The sequence below is a fragment of the Dromaius novaehollandiae genome, chromosome 5, assembly GCF_036370855.1.
Source record: "Dromaius novaehollandiae isolate bDroNov1 chromosome 5, bDroNov1.hap1, whole genome shotgun sequence".
Lineage (NCBI taxonomy): Eukaryota > Metazoa > Chordata > Aves > Casuariiformes > Dromaiidae > Dromaius > Dromaius novaehollandiae.
The window spans coordinates 12,704,098-12,719,694 of NC_088102.1; the positions used below are offsets into that span (position 1 = coordinate 12,704,098).

The 15,597-nt window shown below is 36.9% G+C and overlaps 1 protein-coding gene across 4 annotated transcripts in view; it reads left to right on the top strand.

The window, feature by feature from the left end:
- CDC42BPB (CDC42 binding protein kinase beta) overlaps positions 1-15,597 on the top strand; it is a 92,837-nt gene that overhangs the window by 54,572 nt on the left and 22,668 nt on the right. For all 4 annotated transcript variants that reach the window (XM_064512041.1, XM_064512043.1, XM_064512042.1 and 1 more), the window contains exons 8-21: positions 964-1,212; positions 2,499-2,578; positions 3,430-3,596; positions 3,710-3,829; positions 5,865-5,998; positions 7,854-8,096; positions 9,266-9,376; positions 10,220-10,464; positions 10,637-10,742; positions 11,301-11,425; positions 12,507-12,612; positions 14,117-14,265; positions 14,850-14,944; positions 15,031-15,110. In XM_064512041.1, coding sequence (XP_064368111.1) covers positions 964-1,212; positions 2,499-2,578; positions 3,430-3,596; positions 3,710-3,829; positions 5,865-5,998; positions 7,854-8,096; positions 9,266-9,376; positions 10,220-10,464; positions 10,637-10,742; positions 11,301-11,425; positions 12,507-12,612; positions 14,117-14,265; positions 14,850-14,944; positions 15,031-15,110 — 2,010 coding nt within the window. The remainder of the gene's footprint in view (positions 1-963; positions 1,213-2,498; positions 2,579-3,429; positions 3,597-3,709; positions 3,830-5,864; positions 5,999-7,853; positions 8,097-9,265; positions 9,377-10,219; positions 10,465-10,636; positions 10,743-11,300; positions 11,426-12,506; positions 12,613-14,116; positions 14,266-14,849; positions 14,945-15,030; positions 15,111-15,597) is intronic.

A 15,597-nucleotide genomic window follows, 5' to 3' on the forward strand; every position in this document is an offset into this window, starting at 1 on the left:
AAATATTGACTAACCTAGTGGTAACTCATGGCTACCTGGCTCTTAATCTACCAGTGAGGAAGCATACGAAACTCTTGTCCTACAGTCTTCATATTGTAATCTCATTTGGACACACAATGAACATGATTTTATGTTTTTAATTGATTATTTTAAGATTAACCTGGATTATTCTGTCTTGGTCACTAATCATCTCATTTTAAACTTGAAAAAGATACTGCAAGCAATAAGTATGTTGTTCTCCCTTCTTGAGAAACCAGACCAAAAAAATACCCTTCTTGGCTCTACAATAGAAATAGTAGCAAGCTAAAATACAGAAAAAAGTTATCCCTATTTTATCTAGAGTAATTCTATATATTAGTGGTAACTGTGTTTTTAGAACTTCTGTTTGTTGATGATGATATAAATCTTTGTCAAATATAAATTACGTTTTGATTAAAAAAACATATTTAATGCATAAATTAGAAAAATGCATCTTTATATGTAATAATGTTTTGTGGGGGAATAGCAAGCATCATGGGTTTTTTAAGAGCTGAATTTAATGAAACTTCAAAGAGTAGTTCTTCAGCAAATCAGTGAATCTATGTGTAAGAATACCAGTATCTGCCTTTATTGCATGTCGTTTAATATACTACAGTGTATCAGAATTCATGGATATGTCTTTAAAAAAAGGTTTGCTTTTTCTTACAGAATTACTGTAATCCCAGCTAGTTTCAAACAGATCTATGTTAAAGGAATTGAGAAATGGTTACTTGTCCTCAAAATCCATTTTGAGACAAAAAGACTGCCGCTGAATGTATTGTATTGTGCTTTGCCACTGCTCACTGGAACTAGAACAATGTCTATTTATTCATTTCCAATTTTGTTGATGTAATTTAGCACTTTCTTTTTGAAACCACTGTTGCAAACTGTGGAATGGGTCCCTTCTCTAAAAATATCTCAAATTGTTTTGTTTCTGTTTTCTAGGAGCGATTTCAGTTTCCATCCCATGTTACAGATGTATCTGAAGAAGCAAAAGATCTTATTCAGCGACTTATCTGCAGTAGGGAACGTAGACTGGGACAGAATGGAATAGAGGATTTTAAGTCTCATGCATTTTTTGAAGGACTTAATTGGGATAACATCCGAAACCTAGAAGCACCTTATATTCCAGATGTTAGCAGTCCTTCTGACACATCAAACTTTGATGTAGATGATGATGTATTAAGAAATCCAGTGAGTCTTTTATTAAAATATTAATAATACAAGTATGCAACCTTGCTGCACTGTAAGGTGGTAGTGAGAACTCAATTCAAAGGAAATGGGATTTTTTTGGTTAGCTTTAATAAAAGGAATAAGTAGAAAAATTGTTAATAAGTTGTGCTAGTAAAATAAGGGGGTTTGTTTTGTTTTTAATTCTAAAAGTCACGAAACTGGTTTCTGAGTCTAGCAAACTTAGGTGAACTTTCATATGGGTATGCACTGTGGTACAGTCTTACAACAGTGGATAGTATTCTTATTGCAGTCATAATGGTATGAATCCTGAAAGGCTCAGAGCTGGTCACAAGTGGAGCTGGTCTGAGAAATTTCAGAAGAACCATACCCCATCAGACTTTGGAACTGATCCATTTTTGCAAGTGTTACTGTTTAGAAAAGAAGTTCACAATTTCTGAATACTCAAAATGACATAAGGATGAAACAGTTTGTTTCAAATTTGAAGTGACGTGATTTATTTATTTTAGCATTGAACAACATGGTCAGTCAAAATCAAAATGCATTTAGAAGGACAAAAAGTCCCTTTGTAATTTTCCTTTACAAGGAGCTTGTATTTTCACTTATTCATTATCAGAGGTCCATAAAAATCTCCAGGCCTTCAAAAATACACATATATTCACCATGCAGCTTGTACTTGCAGCTGTCCAGATGAGATGAGCTCACATTGCTGCTGCTACTACTTCAGTCTCTTAAGAACAAGGGGGTTGATTTGGGGGGAGTGGCAACTCGTGGGTTTTCTGGTGCTCTCCTCCTCCATTTCTGTCTTGTAGTTTACAAACTGTTGTCAGGAAGAGCAGAGGGTTTTGTGCAATTTCTTCATCAGTTTATATACCAAGAAATGAGGAGTTTTTGACTTTGATTACCTGTCTAACAGTAACTAAAATGCTAAAACAAAAGCACGCGTTTTGATGCCAGGTCACTTTTAATTAGGAACTTGAAGTTTTGGATTTTCTTCTAATGGTTGCATTGTGTTTTGAACTTGTCGAAATGCTGCCCTTCTAAGTGCTGGTTTGGGAAAAAGAGGCTTCTAAATTCAGGTCGTTATGTTAAGCGACCTAATCTGTAATAAAGTTCCTACAAGGACAATGGAAGTGTATACAATGAAGACCGACTACCAATTGTGCATTGGTATGCAGTAAGAAAAGTCCTTCCCTGGGTTGTCTGTCTTCAGCCATTGAGGCTAAGTCAAAAGCCTTTAGCTCCTTATGGGTTCTCTGGGGGTTTTCATGGCTGTTGTTTTCATGCAGGAAGTGGTGCCACCAAGTTCTCATACAGGCTTTTCTGGATTGCATTTACCATTCGTTGGGTTTACATACACAACTGATAGGTAAGCAAAGGGTATGTTGTTCTTTAGACCTGTTTCCTAAATGCACCTAATTCTAGAAAATCTCATTTTCATATGTAGAAAGGTTGATGTGTATGGATATACCTCTCTATAAATCATCATCCCAGTTTTTAAAGTATCTGAACATATGTTGCTCAAGATTTTGATGCTGTTATGTTTAGTATTCTATCTGTTTGAAAGGGATGAAACTTACGGGATTAGATGTGGTACTTGCAGGCAGGTACAAACTTGCTCTTCCTGCATTAAGAGCAAAAAAAATTCTGACCGCAAAGACCCGTCACTCATTCTTGTGCCTCTGCTTTTGAGGTTATTTGGCCCTATTTGTTATTCATTCATTTTCCTTTACTAGAGTTTGTTACTCCCCATGATGTTGCTGGCAGAAAGGGCCCAGTACACGCATCTCATCCTTTTCAGAATTAGATCATGTGGCTTAACTTAAATCTATCTTTGTCAGCACTTGAAACTAAACCCTTTGTCCTGTGCCTCAGCTCTTTCAGTGCAGGTACACCCTTCCATTCTGCTTGCTTTGCTCTCGGGTAGTAGCCTTTAGCATAGGGGAGTTAACATTTTTAATCATTCAAGCAATTTAGAAAGTGAACATATGTCAACATCGTTGATGTCCTAAATGCAAGTATCTTAATTCTATAGCAGCGCACACAGTATCTAGGGAATAACAGCTATATCTACCCTGGCAGTTTTATCAACTGTAACAATTATTGTACTAATTGTTTGTGTAAATTTGAGGTGTATGTTTGGTGGAATCACAGCATGTCGCTGCTACAGACTGCCGTGAGTATTCATTAAAATGTTTTAACTTACATATTTGGTTGCAGTTCTTTATCTGATAGAGGCTCTTTAAAGAGTGCAATGCAGTCTGACACTGTAACCAAAGATACGGATGCACAGCGTGACTTAAAGAACAGTTCACAAATAGAAGGTTATGAAAAGAAAATACGGAAATTGGAGCAAGAAAAGCAGGATTTGAACAGAAAACTGCAAGGTTAGTGGTGTGTATTTGTGTGGATTCTTAGTTCTGCTTATTAGAAGGAATTGGAATGTATTTAGTTGAACTTTTTTTTTCTTTTTTTTTCTTTCTTTTTTTTTGAATTTAAGAATCTACACAGACAATGCAGAACCTACAAGGTCCAGTGTGTGTTACAGTAAATACAAACCGTGATAAGGAAATAAAAAAATTAAATGAAGAAATTGAGCGGTTGAAGAACAAATTAACAGGTAAGCCTCTGGTATGACTAGTTGCAATTAAAGTCATGCAGTTTAATGTTACTAGCAGCAGCAAAATATATATTGTGTTTTTGCAGTGTATTTCTACTAAGCAGAAATAACATTCTGGAGTTTCTCAAGAAAAGAGGTTTTCTGAAGTCTTGCTCAATATTAAGAGGCATTTCAATTTTTTTCAGACAAGCACTTACCTTTTCTTCCATTTCCTTGGCCTGATAGCATGTACTGGAGTGGGGAGTCTTGAGTACAAGGCACTGGCTAGATGGATTCAGTTAGTTTTTATATTATGTTCATTTCCATAAAATCCCAGCAGATCCTGTTCTCTTCATCTCCCTTTTTCTGGGGGATATATTTTTGGAGGGGTTTTATTGGGGGAAGATGTAAGAGATGGTGGGGAGAGAGGATTAGTTGCCCTTTAGTAACGTAAAGGGAAAGGTAGCTCCTCCCGTTTGTGGCTTTTTTGTCTGGTGATACAGTAATTAGGAAGCATCGCAGAAAATCAAATACTGGCATTTGTCCTGAGAGAAAACTGGCTCATCTGTATCACTGGAAATGCGTAGCTTGACAGCGCTATTACTTTATCCATGCAAACCTCCTGTTAGTGTCCATTTTTCATGTGGGAATCGGTGATAAACTAAATGGCAGTTTTTAATGCTAATGACTTGGATCTGAGAGTTGTGTGGTATTCCTTAAGTAAGTTCAGATGCTGAGCTGCTGATGTCTAAGCCTTCCATCTGTTGTACCCCATTCAGGTAATGCTCACCACTGTTTTTTAGATCAGTCAATATTTTTTCCTACTTCCAAGTTTCTAATAGTCTCTTAATTCATTAGCTTACTTTTTGTGTCACAGTTATCAGCCACAACTTTCTTTTTTTCTTCTTTTTCCCCTCTACAGTCTGTGAATATGCCCCCTTCTAGGTGGATATATTGCAGAATCAGTTTTGCTCTCCAAAGTAGATTACAAGAAAAACTATTCTTGTATATTTTTCAACTAGGTTGGAGTCAAAATAGTTAGATTATGGTGCTGCTGCTTCAAATGGTTGAGGCTTATCCAACTCTTCAGACTATTGGATGCTGTTAAATATAAAAAATAGCAGTTTAGTGTGACTTAAAAGAAAATATCATTGGCTGATGTAAGGTGGGGAAGGGTTTAGTGCAGCTTTGCACTAAAATGAGAAAAGGAATGATACTGTAATTACAGCAGTGCTAGGGATCTCTGAGTATGTAAGTCCAATTTCCTCTTCTGCCACAGACATCAGTGGAACCTCGAGCAATGCAATTATTCCCTATGCAATTTCTTCTTTATTTATTTAAAAGAAGTAATAGTTAAAACCAAATGAAGAATGGCAGTTCGGTTTCTTACTAACTGAGCAGAACTACATGAAGTTGGTTAATCTTTTGTGCTTAAAGTGATCATTTCAAATCAAATTTGTTTAATTTTCTTTGAGACTGAAGGGAAAACTGCAAGGAGAATGTGGTGGCAGGAATGTGGGTAGCTGGGACTCCAGTCTGCCTCATGCAGGACAGTATTTCCTTCCCATATTGTAAGCACTTATGTACTCTAGGAAATAGTTCTTTTCTATCTTGGTGGATGCACTAGTGATTATAGTCTTACGTGTCATATAACGAAAACTATTTAAAAGTCAAATTATAGAACTGGAAAGCAAATACCTTAAGTTTAATTCTATTTTGTCAAGAGCTAGAAATTGCATTCCTCACAAAACAAATCCCTGTGCTAAGGCTTTTTCACTTCAAAACAAAGTCCTATATTAAGCTTTCTCACTTCAAGAGATAACTGTCTTTGACAGGAGGATTTTTTTTTTAATATGTTGAGAAAGCTGAAATTATAGGGAACCTTCAATGCCCAAAAAGTACCTTAAGCTGTCTAAGACAATGGCAATGAGGAAGAAGACAGAAATTTAACAGTTGAGTTTCCTAGCCAAAGTGATGCCAGTTTGCTTGGGTAATGTTGCTTACTTTCTTGATATAAGTTTGGAACAAATTACCTTTAGTATTTATTTCTCTACAGATATAAGTAAACTGGAAGGACAGCTTGCAGATGCAGTGGCTTTTCGACAAGAACATGAAGACTCTATACACAAATTAAAAGGACTGGAAAAACAGTGCAGGGTACTGCGGCAAGAGAAGGAGGACCTTCATAAGGTAATAGTCTGAAGGCGTATACCTTCAAAAATGGCCACTTAAAGTAGTTCTAGAGCAGCTTCATTGCAACTGCAATTTTAATGTTTAAAATGCTGCTTTTTTTTTAACTGTGCTGAGATGTCACTGAATCTGTTAATTTCGTAAGTAATACAGTAGCTTTCCAAAGTGACATACTTTCTTCATGGGAAGTTGTTAGGAATGTTATTAAAGTGTGTTCTGTTAGATGTGACAAACAGCTTTTAATACTGCCTTTTTGGTCTGTTACAATGTTTTGAAGACAATGTAAGGTTACGCACCCAGGAAAGCAAAGCAGACTGCTTTAGCTGATAGACTGTATAATCATAAAGCTAAATTGGATGTGGTTTGCCCAAGAATATGGATGTTAAGTTTGAAACTGTTTTTTTTTTTTTTTCTTTGGGGGGGGGGTCTAAAGAAAGTTGTTCATTCTTTCTTTTTTTTCTTCTGTTTGGTTCTTCTCAAGATTTTACAATATACACAGGAGTGAAATTTGCAGATTTGCGACTAGCAATCAGTTCTGTAGACACTGAAAAGCATATATATGAATCAGTTAATAGAGCCAAGTTACTGCTCCAGTTTGAGCCCACTTACTCTTTGTAATACCAAAAAAGTTTAATTATTGCATAAGGCCGAGGATGGCTTGTGTAATTGCTGAGTTTACTTAGTGCTGTGTAAATTATACCTTTGCTCCTTAAAATGTAACAGTATGTTGCTTGAAGTCACCAAAATATTTTACTGTGAAATAAATAGTGGCTTTGCCTATATTACATATCATTTTCAGTAATATCAGAGAGCCACATATATTCAAATAGCTAGCTTTAGAAAGGTTTAGTAGCCATACTGCTCACATGGTGTTAAGATGCACCAAAAGTAATCCATGGGACAAAATCCTTGAGTCATCTTTCCTAGAATGGTATTTTTGATGGTACTTTTAATTTTTGTCCACTGGAATTCAACAGCCTGTCTTTTGTCTGTAAACCATGGGTAAGAGTTATTCATCAAAGAATATGACTAGCACATCAGATGATTCTCCTCCTCCTTGTCTGGACATTTGCCTTTTTGAAAGTTTCTGAATACTCTTGAATTTCAGTAGTAATGGCAGAAATCTTTATATGTCCCTTGGCCAGGGGACATTTATTCTGGGGTCTAGTTCTGCTTTTTTTTTTTTTTTTTCCATTTGCATTTTCATTTTTATTTTCAGTCTCCTATGATTTGGTGTAGAACATTCCATTTGTATTTTAATGTTGTTAATTTATGTTAATTTCTTGCTGTAAAGGAAACAGTTTTCATAGTTTCAATTAAAGTCTTAAAGCCTCACAGTTATTCTAAGGAATATTCCTCAGAGTTCTCTGAAGAACTGAAGAATTTCACAAGACATGCAGCAGCATCTCAGTGCTGGCAGAGTATATTTGATGATTCCCCTGACTGTGCAGTCTGCTAAAACTTTCTTTAAAAAAGCATATATATTATTGTGCAGGTATGTGATGATAAACTGAAACGAAACCATTAGTGAGGCGACTTCTGTAGTCAGATTTATAAGAAAGAATTCTGGAATAGCAAAGATGCTCCTAGAACTGCCACGCTGGAAGTGAAAAGTCTGCCTTACAATTTTCTAAAATAATGATGTTCAAGTATACAATAGAATAACTTCAGTCTTGAATATGTTACAGCAACTACTTAGCCAGAAGAAATTTGTGTAAATTAACTTTTAGAAATAGTATTTAGAAGTTGTGTGAGGTGGTGAAGCTTTGAAGTCATGCTTATGTGTTTCCACTTCCTTTGTTCATGAAAAGAAGATACGGAGTTCAATTTTTACTCCTTTTTTTCTTGTAACCAGCAACTTGTAGAAGCCTCAGAGAGACTAAAGATGCAATCCAAAGAATTGAGGGATGCTCATCAACAAAGAAAGCTAGCTGTGCAGGAGTTCTCCGAGCTCAGTGAGAGGATGGGAGACCTGCGCTCTCAAAAGCAGAAGCTCTCCCGGCAACTTCGAGACAAAGAGGAGGAAGTAGAAATGAGCATGCAGAAAATTGATGCCATGCGACAGGACATCCGTAAATCGGAGAAGATCAGAAAAGAGGTAGCCTGACAAAATAGCTAACAATAACATGTTTATATAGTTTTTCATATGTAGTTATATTAAAAAAACAGGAGCATTAACCATAATTTACTTTGTCTACAAGAAATTGCCTTGGCAACTCTACCATATCGTTTTGATGCAGTTCACAAAACAGATCTTGAATTTTTCTCTGAATGTTCTGTTGGTATATCAGGAAATCGACTGAGTCTTCTCTTTTCTTTGTTTGTGATCAGGTTAATTTTAATCTGGGGAAAACAATATTCTTGCTATGTGCCCAGCTTTGTAGTTCTTTAGTCATGTTTTGATTGTTTTAGACTCCAAGTCAGGGTCAACTTGAAACCCAGGAAACTTAATGTCTTGATACACTTTAGTGCTAGAGTACTGACATTTTATTTTTTAACTGAATTTTTCTCTTCAGTTGGAGAAAGGAATAATGATACAGACTAAATCATTCAGAACATAGTCTGAGTTCATTATGTTGGCCTACAATTCAAAATACCATCCTTTTAAAAACAATTTTGTTCGTTGAATTTGGACACAGAAAAATAAATCTTACTTTTCCTCTTGGGTTTTAGAACAGGGTCACTGCTGCTTGAATTTCAACAGTTGCCTTACTTGCCACTAAATTGCCCTTCTGATACATGTCTTTTTTTTGAAGTGGATAAATGCATGATCAAGTTTATTTTGTTCCATATTTGCAAGGTACAAGTTTTCAGTATTCATACCAGAAGTATTTTACAATTATTGTGTTAAAATAGGAGGATTTTTTAGCAGCCTTAGTAGGTATTGATGGTGAGACATGGAGCTGACCTGTGAACATGGAAGGCTTGCTTCTTCCAAAACAGCACTGACTTCCTAGTGCCGCTTCTTCCTCCTGTGATGAAAAGAAGCTGTGCAGTTGTCCCTGAGCAAGTTTGGCATAGTTTATATGGATACAAAAACTCATCTGGTAGTAGTTCTTCATGATACGGATTGATGCCTGGAATACTGTAGGCAAAATATTATGACATTCTGAGATAATAGTTATAGTGGGATAATGAAAATAGAAATAAGGAGAAGACCATTTTTTTTTCAAAGGCCCTCAACCTGGTCCCTATGGAGGAGGAGAAAGAAATGATACAGGTAGCACTGTCTTGTGTTGAAATGACTTAAAATTACTCTGATTGTAGTTGGAAGCCCAGCTGGAAGAAGTTGCAGCAGAAGCATCAAAAGAACGCAAGCTTCGTGAGCACAGTGAGGTCTTCTCCAAACAGCTGGAAAATGAACTAGAAGCTCTAAAGGTGATTTCTTTTTTTATTTTTCTTTTTATTTTATTTATTTATTTATTTTTACAATTTTTACTCATAATACAACACCCACAAAAACTGTTGATACTTGTGGGACATGTAAGAACTACACCATTACTAGAAACGTGACCTAGCCTGTTCAGATTTATTTGCTTTTTTTTCCTGAAATACTTTAATATCCTAGAGATTATGGACAGTACTGTCTTGAAAATGGCCAGTTTATATCAAATTCAAAGCATCTGTTAAACTGACACAGTCCAAATTTGGTATTTCTGCAACCCACTTGAACTGCTTTTTAGGGTCAGGTAAGCATGACCTACTGGAGCAAGTCCAGCAAAGGGCCACTAAGATTGTTAAGGGACTAGAGCACCTCTCATATGCAAAAAGGCTGAGAGAGCTGGGACTGTTTAGCCTGGAGAAGAGAAGACTGATGGGGGATCTTATCAATGTGTATAAATATCACAAGGAGGAAGTAAATAGGATGTGGCAAGACTCTTTCCCGTGGTGCCCAGTGACAGGATGTTCTGGTTGAATCTAAGGAAAAGCTTTTTTTGTTGTGAGGGTGACTGAGCACTGCAACAGGTTGCTTAGAGAGGTTGTGGAGTATCCACCCTTGAAGATATTCAGAATCTATCTGGACACGGTCCTGGGCAGCCTGGTTTAGGTGACCTTGCTCGAGCAGAGCAGTCACTCATGGGGCTCAATGCTTGAAGACCTTTTAACTCAGCACCCAAATAAAATTTTTTCCAAAGTGCTGCCAGTTGGTCAGTTCTGCTTTTGTATAAAGTTCCAAAATGTACAAATCATTGTTTCTTCCTGATTTCTTTTCTTCTGCAGGTGAAGCAGGGAGGCCGGGCAGCAGGTGTCACACTAGAACATCAGCAGGAGCTTTCCAAAATGAAGTCTGAGCTGGAGAAGAAAATCTTATTTTACGAAGAGGAGTTGGTCCGACGAGAAGCATCACATGTCTTGGAAGTAAAAAATGTGAAAAAAGAAGTATACGATTCAGAGAGCCATCAACTCGCACTGCAGAAAGAGATCATGATATTAAAGGATAAACTAGAGAAAGCAAAACGAGAGAGGTAAGTTTTTTGAGCACAGTTGTTTAATTATAGATTTCTTTTATGCTATGCATTGCATAGGTGACAGTGCAGAATGGCATTTCACCTCAGTTCTATCTATTCCTTTTTGAAAATCTCAGTTTGAAAGTTCAGCGGTGTTACAGTGTAAGTGTTTCAATTTTTTTGTCCTTAGGCACAGTGAGATGGAGGAAGCAGTAGGAACAATGAAGGAGAAATACGAGCGTGAAAGATCTATGCTCTTAGAAGATAACAAAAAGCTAACAACAGAAAATGAGAGGGTAATTGTTTTAGGATATGCTTTTAAGCAAAATGCAATTCTTATTTTGTTACATCTAATGTATTCTGATATTGTAATAGTCTACTCATTGGTTAGAACAGAATCCGTAAATGTTCAGGCAGTGTCTGAATAAAACAGATGCAATTTTGGCCATATATATGTCAAAAATCTAACTAAATAGTAACCGTAGCCTCTGTATACTGCTCTTTCTGGAACTGATTCCCACAACTCAGAGGGCACTGCCTTCTGATTTCTTCATGAAGGCTGCATGGAGGAAGAAGCATGATTGCCTTATCGGTTGCTTGCAGTTAAGCTTCATTGCTCACAGTGGCCTCTTTTGGATTACTTCGTGAAGTAGCAATGTATTCTACTATTCTCAGAAGCCAGTCTCCAGCTGCACAAAAATGGACATCTTCCAGTTCTTTGGTCGAAGTGTTAGAACTTCCAAATAGCCCAGGGTTGCCTTGCTTGTTCAGATGCTATACATGTGTATACATACACATATGAAAAAAGTCTGAAGCTGACATAAGCTACAGGTGAAACTAATCTTTTGTTTCAGCTTTGCTCCTTTGTGGATAAATTAACAGCACAGAACAGGCAGCTAGAAGATGAGCTCCAAGACCTAGCAGCAAAGAAGGAGTCTGTTGCTCACTGGGAAGCTCAGATTGCAGAAATTATTCAATGGTACGTGCTGTTTAGAAATCTCGATGGCCACTTTTGGTTTTTGAAATGTTGATTGGGCTTTTTTATGTATAGTAGCCGGGCCCTTTCTGTGTGCCTTGGATCAATGAAAGCATGATATTCATGTGTATATTGGTAATCTGTTCCTCTTGTGCTTTGTAGTAGAATTGAATAGTAAGAAAATTAAAATTGTCAAATACTATTGTCAGATACTAAGTGAAATTGTCAGATACTATTAAGTATCTGACAATTTGTTAAGTTTTGGTGTCAACTTGCATCAAACTTTATTGCGATAATTAGATCACCCGGTTTCTTCTGGAATATTTTGATAAATTCATTCAGGGAAGGTTGTCATGATTTACAAGGTACATGTTAAAATATAGAACCTCACTAGCTGTTCTGCCAGCAGTCCCTAGAGGGATCTTGTTTTTCTTCCCTGATACTTATTCCCATCTTCCCAAAGACAAGCACTTACACTGAACTTGCAGATCAGTCCTTCCTTCTGTCATTTGTTGGGTTAGTAAGCTATGTGCAAGTATATTTAGTGCAAGATATTTGGTCCCTGATATGTGTTTGCTTTCTTAAAATCATCTGCTGGCTGAAGTTGAATGCTATTCCAGGATGGGCATTGGAGAGCAGTGGTTTTCAGTAAAATGAATTTTTAGTTGCTGGCCAATATTTATCATATTTCAGTTAGTGAAGGGATTTATAAGGTGTGTGTATTTGCTCTTACAGATGTTATAGGAGATGTTGAATGTGGCCTTTCCAAAAACTGAGCAAGCAATATGCAGATCAGCCTCCAAATAACAGTGAAGCTCTGTAGAATTTTTGTTGATGACTGAAGGAAAGCTTCAGTTTCCCTAGCAACTGCAGCAATCAAGAGCATCAGGTAGAAGAAAGATCTAAAAAAGGCAGTCTAGGCTTAGGGTATTCAGGGTACTGTCTCTGGGACAGTTTTGTCTCCTCTGTCCACTTCTGCTACATCCCTAAACCCAGTGTAGACATTCTAATATTGGATGATAAAGTATGTGGTGCTATGAGCCATAAAACTATCAAGCAACTGTTTTTTGTTATTGCACAATAGGGTAAGTGATGAGAAGGATGCTCGTGGCTATCTCCAAGCATTAGCTTCCAAGATGACAGAAGAACTAGAATCATTAAGAAGTTCCAGTCTGGGGTCAAGAACACTGGTAAGAAAATAGCTTTTTAGACATCCCCCAAACAGTCTGAATGCTTACTAAATTTTTGGTTTCAGCTGCTTTCTTACTCATCTCTGTTCACATATGAGGGGAAAAAAAGTCATACAAACAATCAGAACTCTTTTCTAGTAAAGCCTCTGCTTTTGTCATGACTTTCTAGTTTTATGAGTAAATTAAACCCCTGAAGGGGAGTATGGATATCCATCTTACCTCGCCAGGTTAGATGCAAGCGAATAATTTTAAATGCTGTTACAGGGGGATAAAAAAGAAGTTCTCTTTTGTGGTCAAACATTGGCTGGTTGCTACTGTTAGGAACTAGTAACACGCTGAGATGGTGTTGTGTTTTTAGGTACCTGCAGAACAATGAGACCCAGTGCCATAGATTTTCCTATGCAGGCAGTAACATGATTTCCCAAACGTTCCGTCAAATAGGAGAGAGGTGAAGCCCTCACCAAAGTGCACAGTTCCAAAGGCAAAAATGCTGTTTTGTCATGGCAGGTACTGAATACTTGCTTAAGAAAGGGAAGAGCCATTTGCAGCGCACTACAGAAGCCTGTGTGCTTAGCAATGTTGACCAGCACAGTTGAACTGTCACACAGTCAATCTGCTGTTGGTTTATATGGATAAAAAGTTACTCATCCCTTTCAAATCTATGAATAGTGAAAAACAAGAGAAAATTATGATTTCCTATGAGTTGCCCTTTGGCTACATCATAAAGGGATGGTCTAACCTGTCAGGAGGTATAATAGGAAGAAGGATCAGATCAAATGCAGTTGGCATTTTATTCTTAGCTATTGCCAGAATAAGGAATGCTCTTTGTTCTTTGTGATGCAGCTGGTTTTGTAACTTCAGCAGAACCTGATCTAAGGTAATTATTTCTCAACATAAGAAATGGCTGTCATTTTTGTGAGAATGCAATTTGCAGGTTCATGCCTGGCTAGGGAGAGATCTATTAAGGAATAGTCCACAGTGTGGAGGTAGTCCACACAGAAAAATGCTTGGAAAAGCTTGAAAATTTAGCCTGGAGGAGGAGGGTGAGTTTCATAGGGTATGCCAAAGCACAGTGTATGCTACATAGCAAAGGTAAGAATTGTTTAGGTAAACACTCTAGGTGTCTCAGAAATCTCAAAACCCAGACTATTTTTTTTTCACGTTTTTGCCACTGTCAGTGTTAACATGTTTTATATTAAATGCTTACATTAATGAAACTAGCCATTTTCACTGGGTTCTCTCAGTTTGACTTTCATGCTCAGTGTTAAAGCCTTTTGGTTTCAAGCATATTATGCTAGTGGCTTAACCGTTATAAAAGTTGCTCGTTCTGTCACTTATGTGAAATGAGGTCTGCCTATCAGTTCATTTCCATGTAGCAGAATTAGTGTCCATAATTAATTAAGAGCATTCTCTTAAGCAGTGTGAAAGCTATTTTATGTCCATGAACAACATTAGAAATATCTTTAGATAGTTGATATTAATATTCAGTAACTTACTGCAACAGGATCCGCTTTGGAAAGTACGACGCAGTCAGAAGTTGGATATGTCAGCTAGGCTGGAATTACAATCTGCCCTCGATGCAGAAATTCGTGCCAAACAACTAGTTCAAGAAGAGCTTCGAAAAGTTAAAGATGCAAACATATCTTTTGAAAGGTAATAAGGGCTTTGGTTCTGTTAAGGTTTTAATGCGCTGCTTTAATCTGCATGTTAGAATAGTAACAGCTTCTTTAAAATTGCCCCTTGTGCCAGGGATATTATTGGACTTTGCCAGAAAGATCCCATTCAGCAGACTGCACATTTCTTTCTTAAATTCAAGTGACAACTCTAGAAATTTCTTGGAGTAAACATTACATTGCTGTGAATGGCTTGGCAATAGCATGGATTTATACACCTGGGGAAAAATAGCATAAGAGCACATTCAGAGCAAATTCAATACCTTTTCATAGACTAACTGGAGAGTGGACGTATTCTTGGGAAGAAAAGACCAAGGCACAGTTAGAATAATTTTGTTTGGCAGATATCTGCAATGATAGCAGGAGTCATAAGTGCAGTTTTCACTATCCAGCCAAGTAGTGAGATGCCAGTTCATGGAAAAAATTAAATTTATCAGACTAAAAAAAAATCATAGGAGGGGAGGGGGACACATTATCCAGAACTTGGAGACAGCAGAGCAGAAAGGAACACCATGTACTTTGAGATATTTCAGATCCCATTTTGATCACATTTTGTTGCTTTAGTAAATTAAAGGAATCAGAAGCAAAAAACAGGGAACTATTGGAAGAAATGGAAGGTTTGAAGAAAAAGTTGGAGGAAAAGTACAGAACTGATACAGGTAATTAAGATCATTGTGTTTTAACAGAATTCTAATAGCACCTGTGATGTTGCCTTTTAGCTAAGCCAGTCTATTTTGGTTTTTAGGTCTCAAACTTCCAGACTTTCAAGATTCCATCTTTGAATATTTCAACACCTCTCCTCTTGCACGTGATCTGACTTTCAGAGTGAGTTGTTACATAAAATAACTATAAAAATGTGACAGTTGAACTATATTTTTATTACTTAAAAGTAACACTTAACCCCTATTTACCATATAGGGGATCTGGTATATGTAAAATACGGAAGTCAAATTAGTATGACAGTGCATTGAATTTGGATGTCCAGTAGATGTCAGATTGCTTAGCATTTTGTAGAGAAGCTTGCACCTTTGGGAAATATTCCCAAAAGCTCACTTTAATTGTTTCTTGTTCTAGTTTGTTTATTTTGGTTAATCTCAAATCCTTGGCTGAATAATATATATTCAGGTTTTTTGGAAGGGATAGCACACCCTATTACAAGTAATGGATTAAATGCTTTGCAACTGGAACAAACCAGTTAATATAAGTATTCATACAGTTCAAACAATGTTTAAAAAGATATGTAAAAGTGTTGGCTCTAGATCTTAATGGAGTGGTTAAAGTAGAAGGAACTGGGCAGAGAATCAGAGGACCT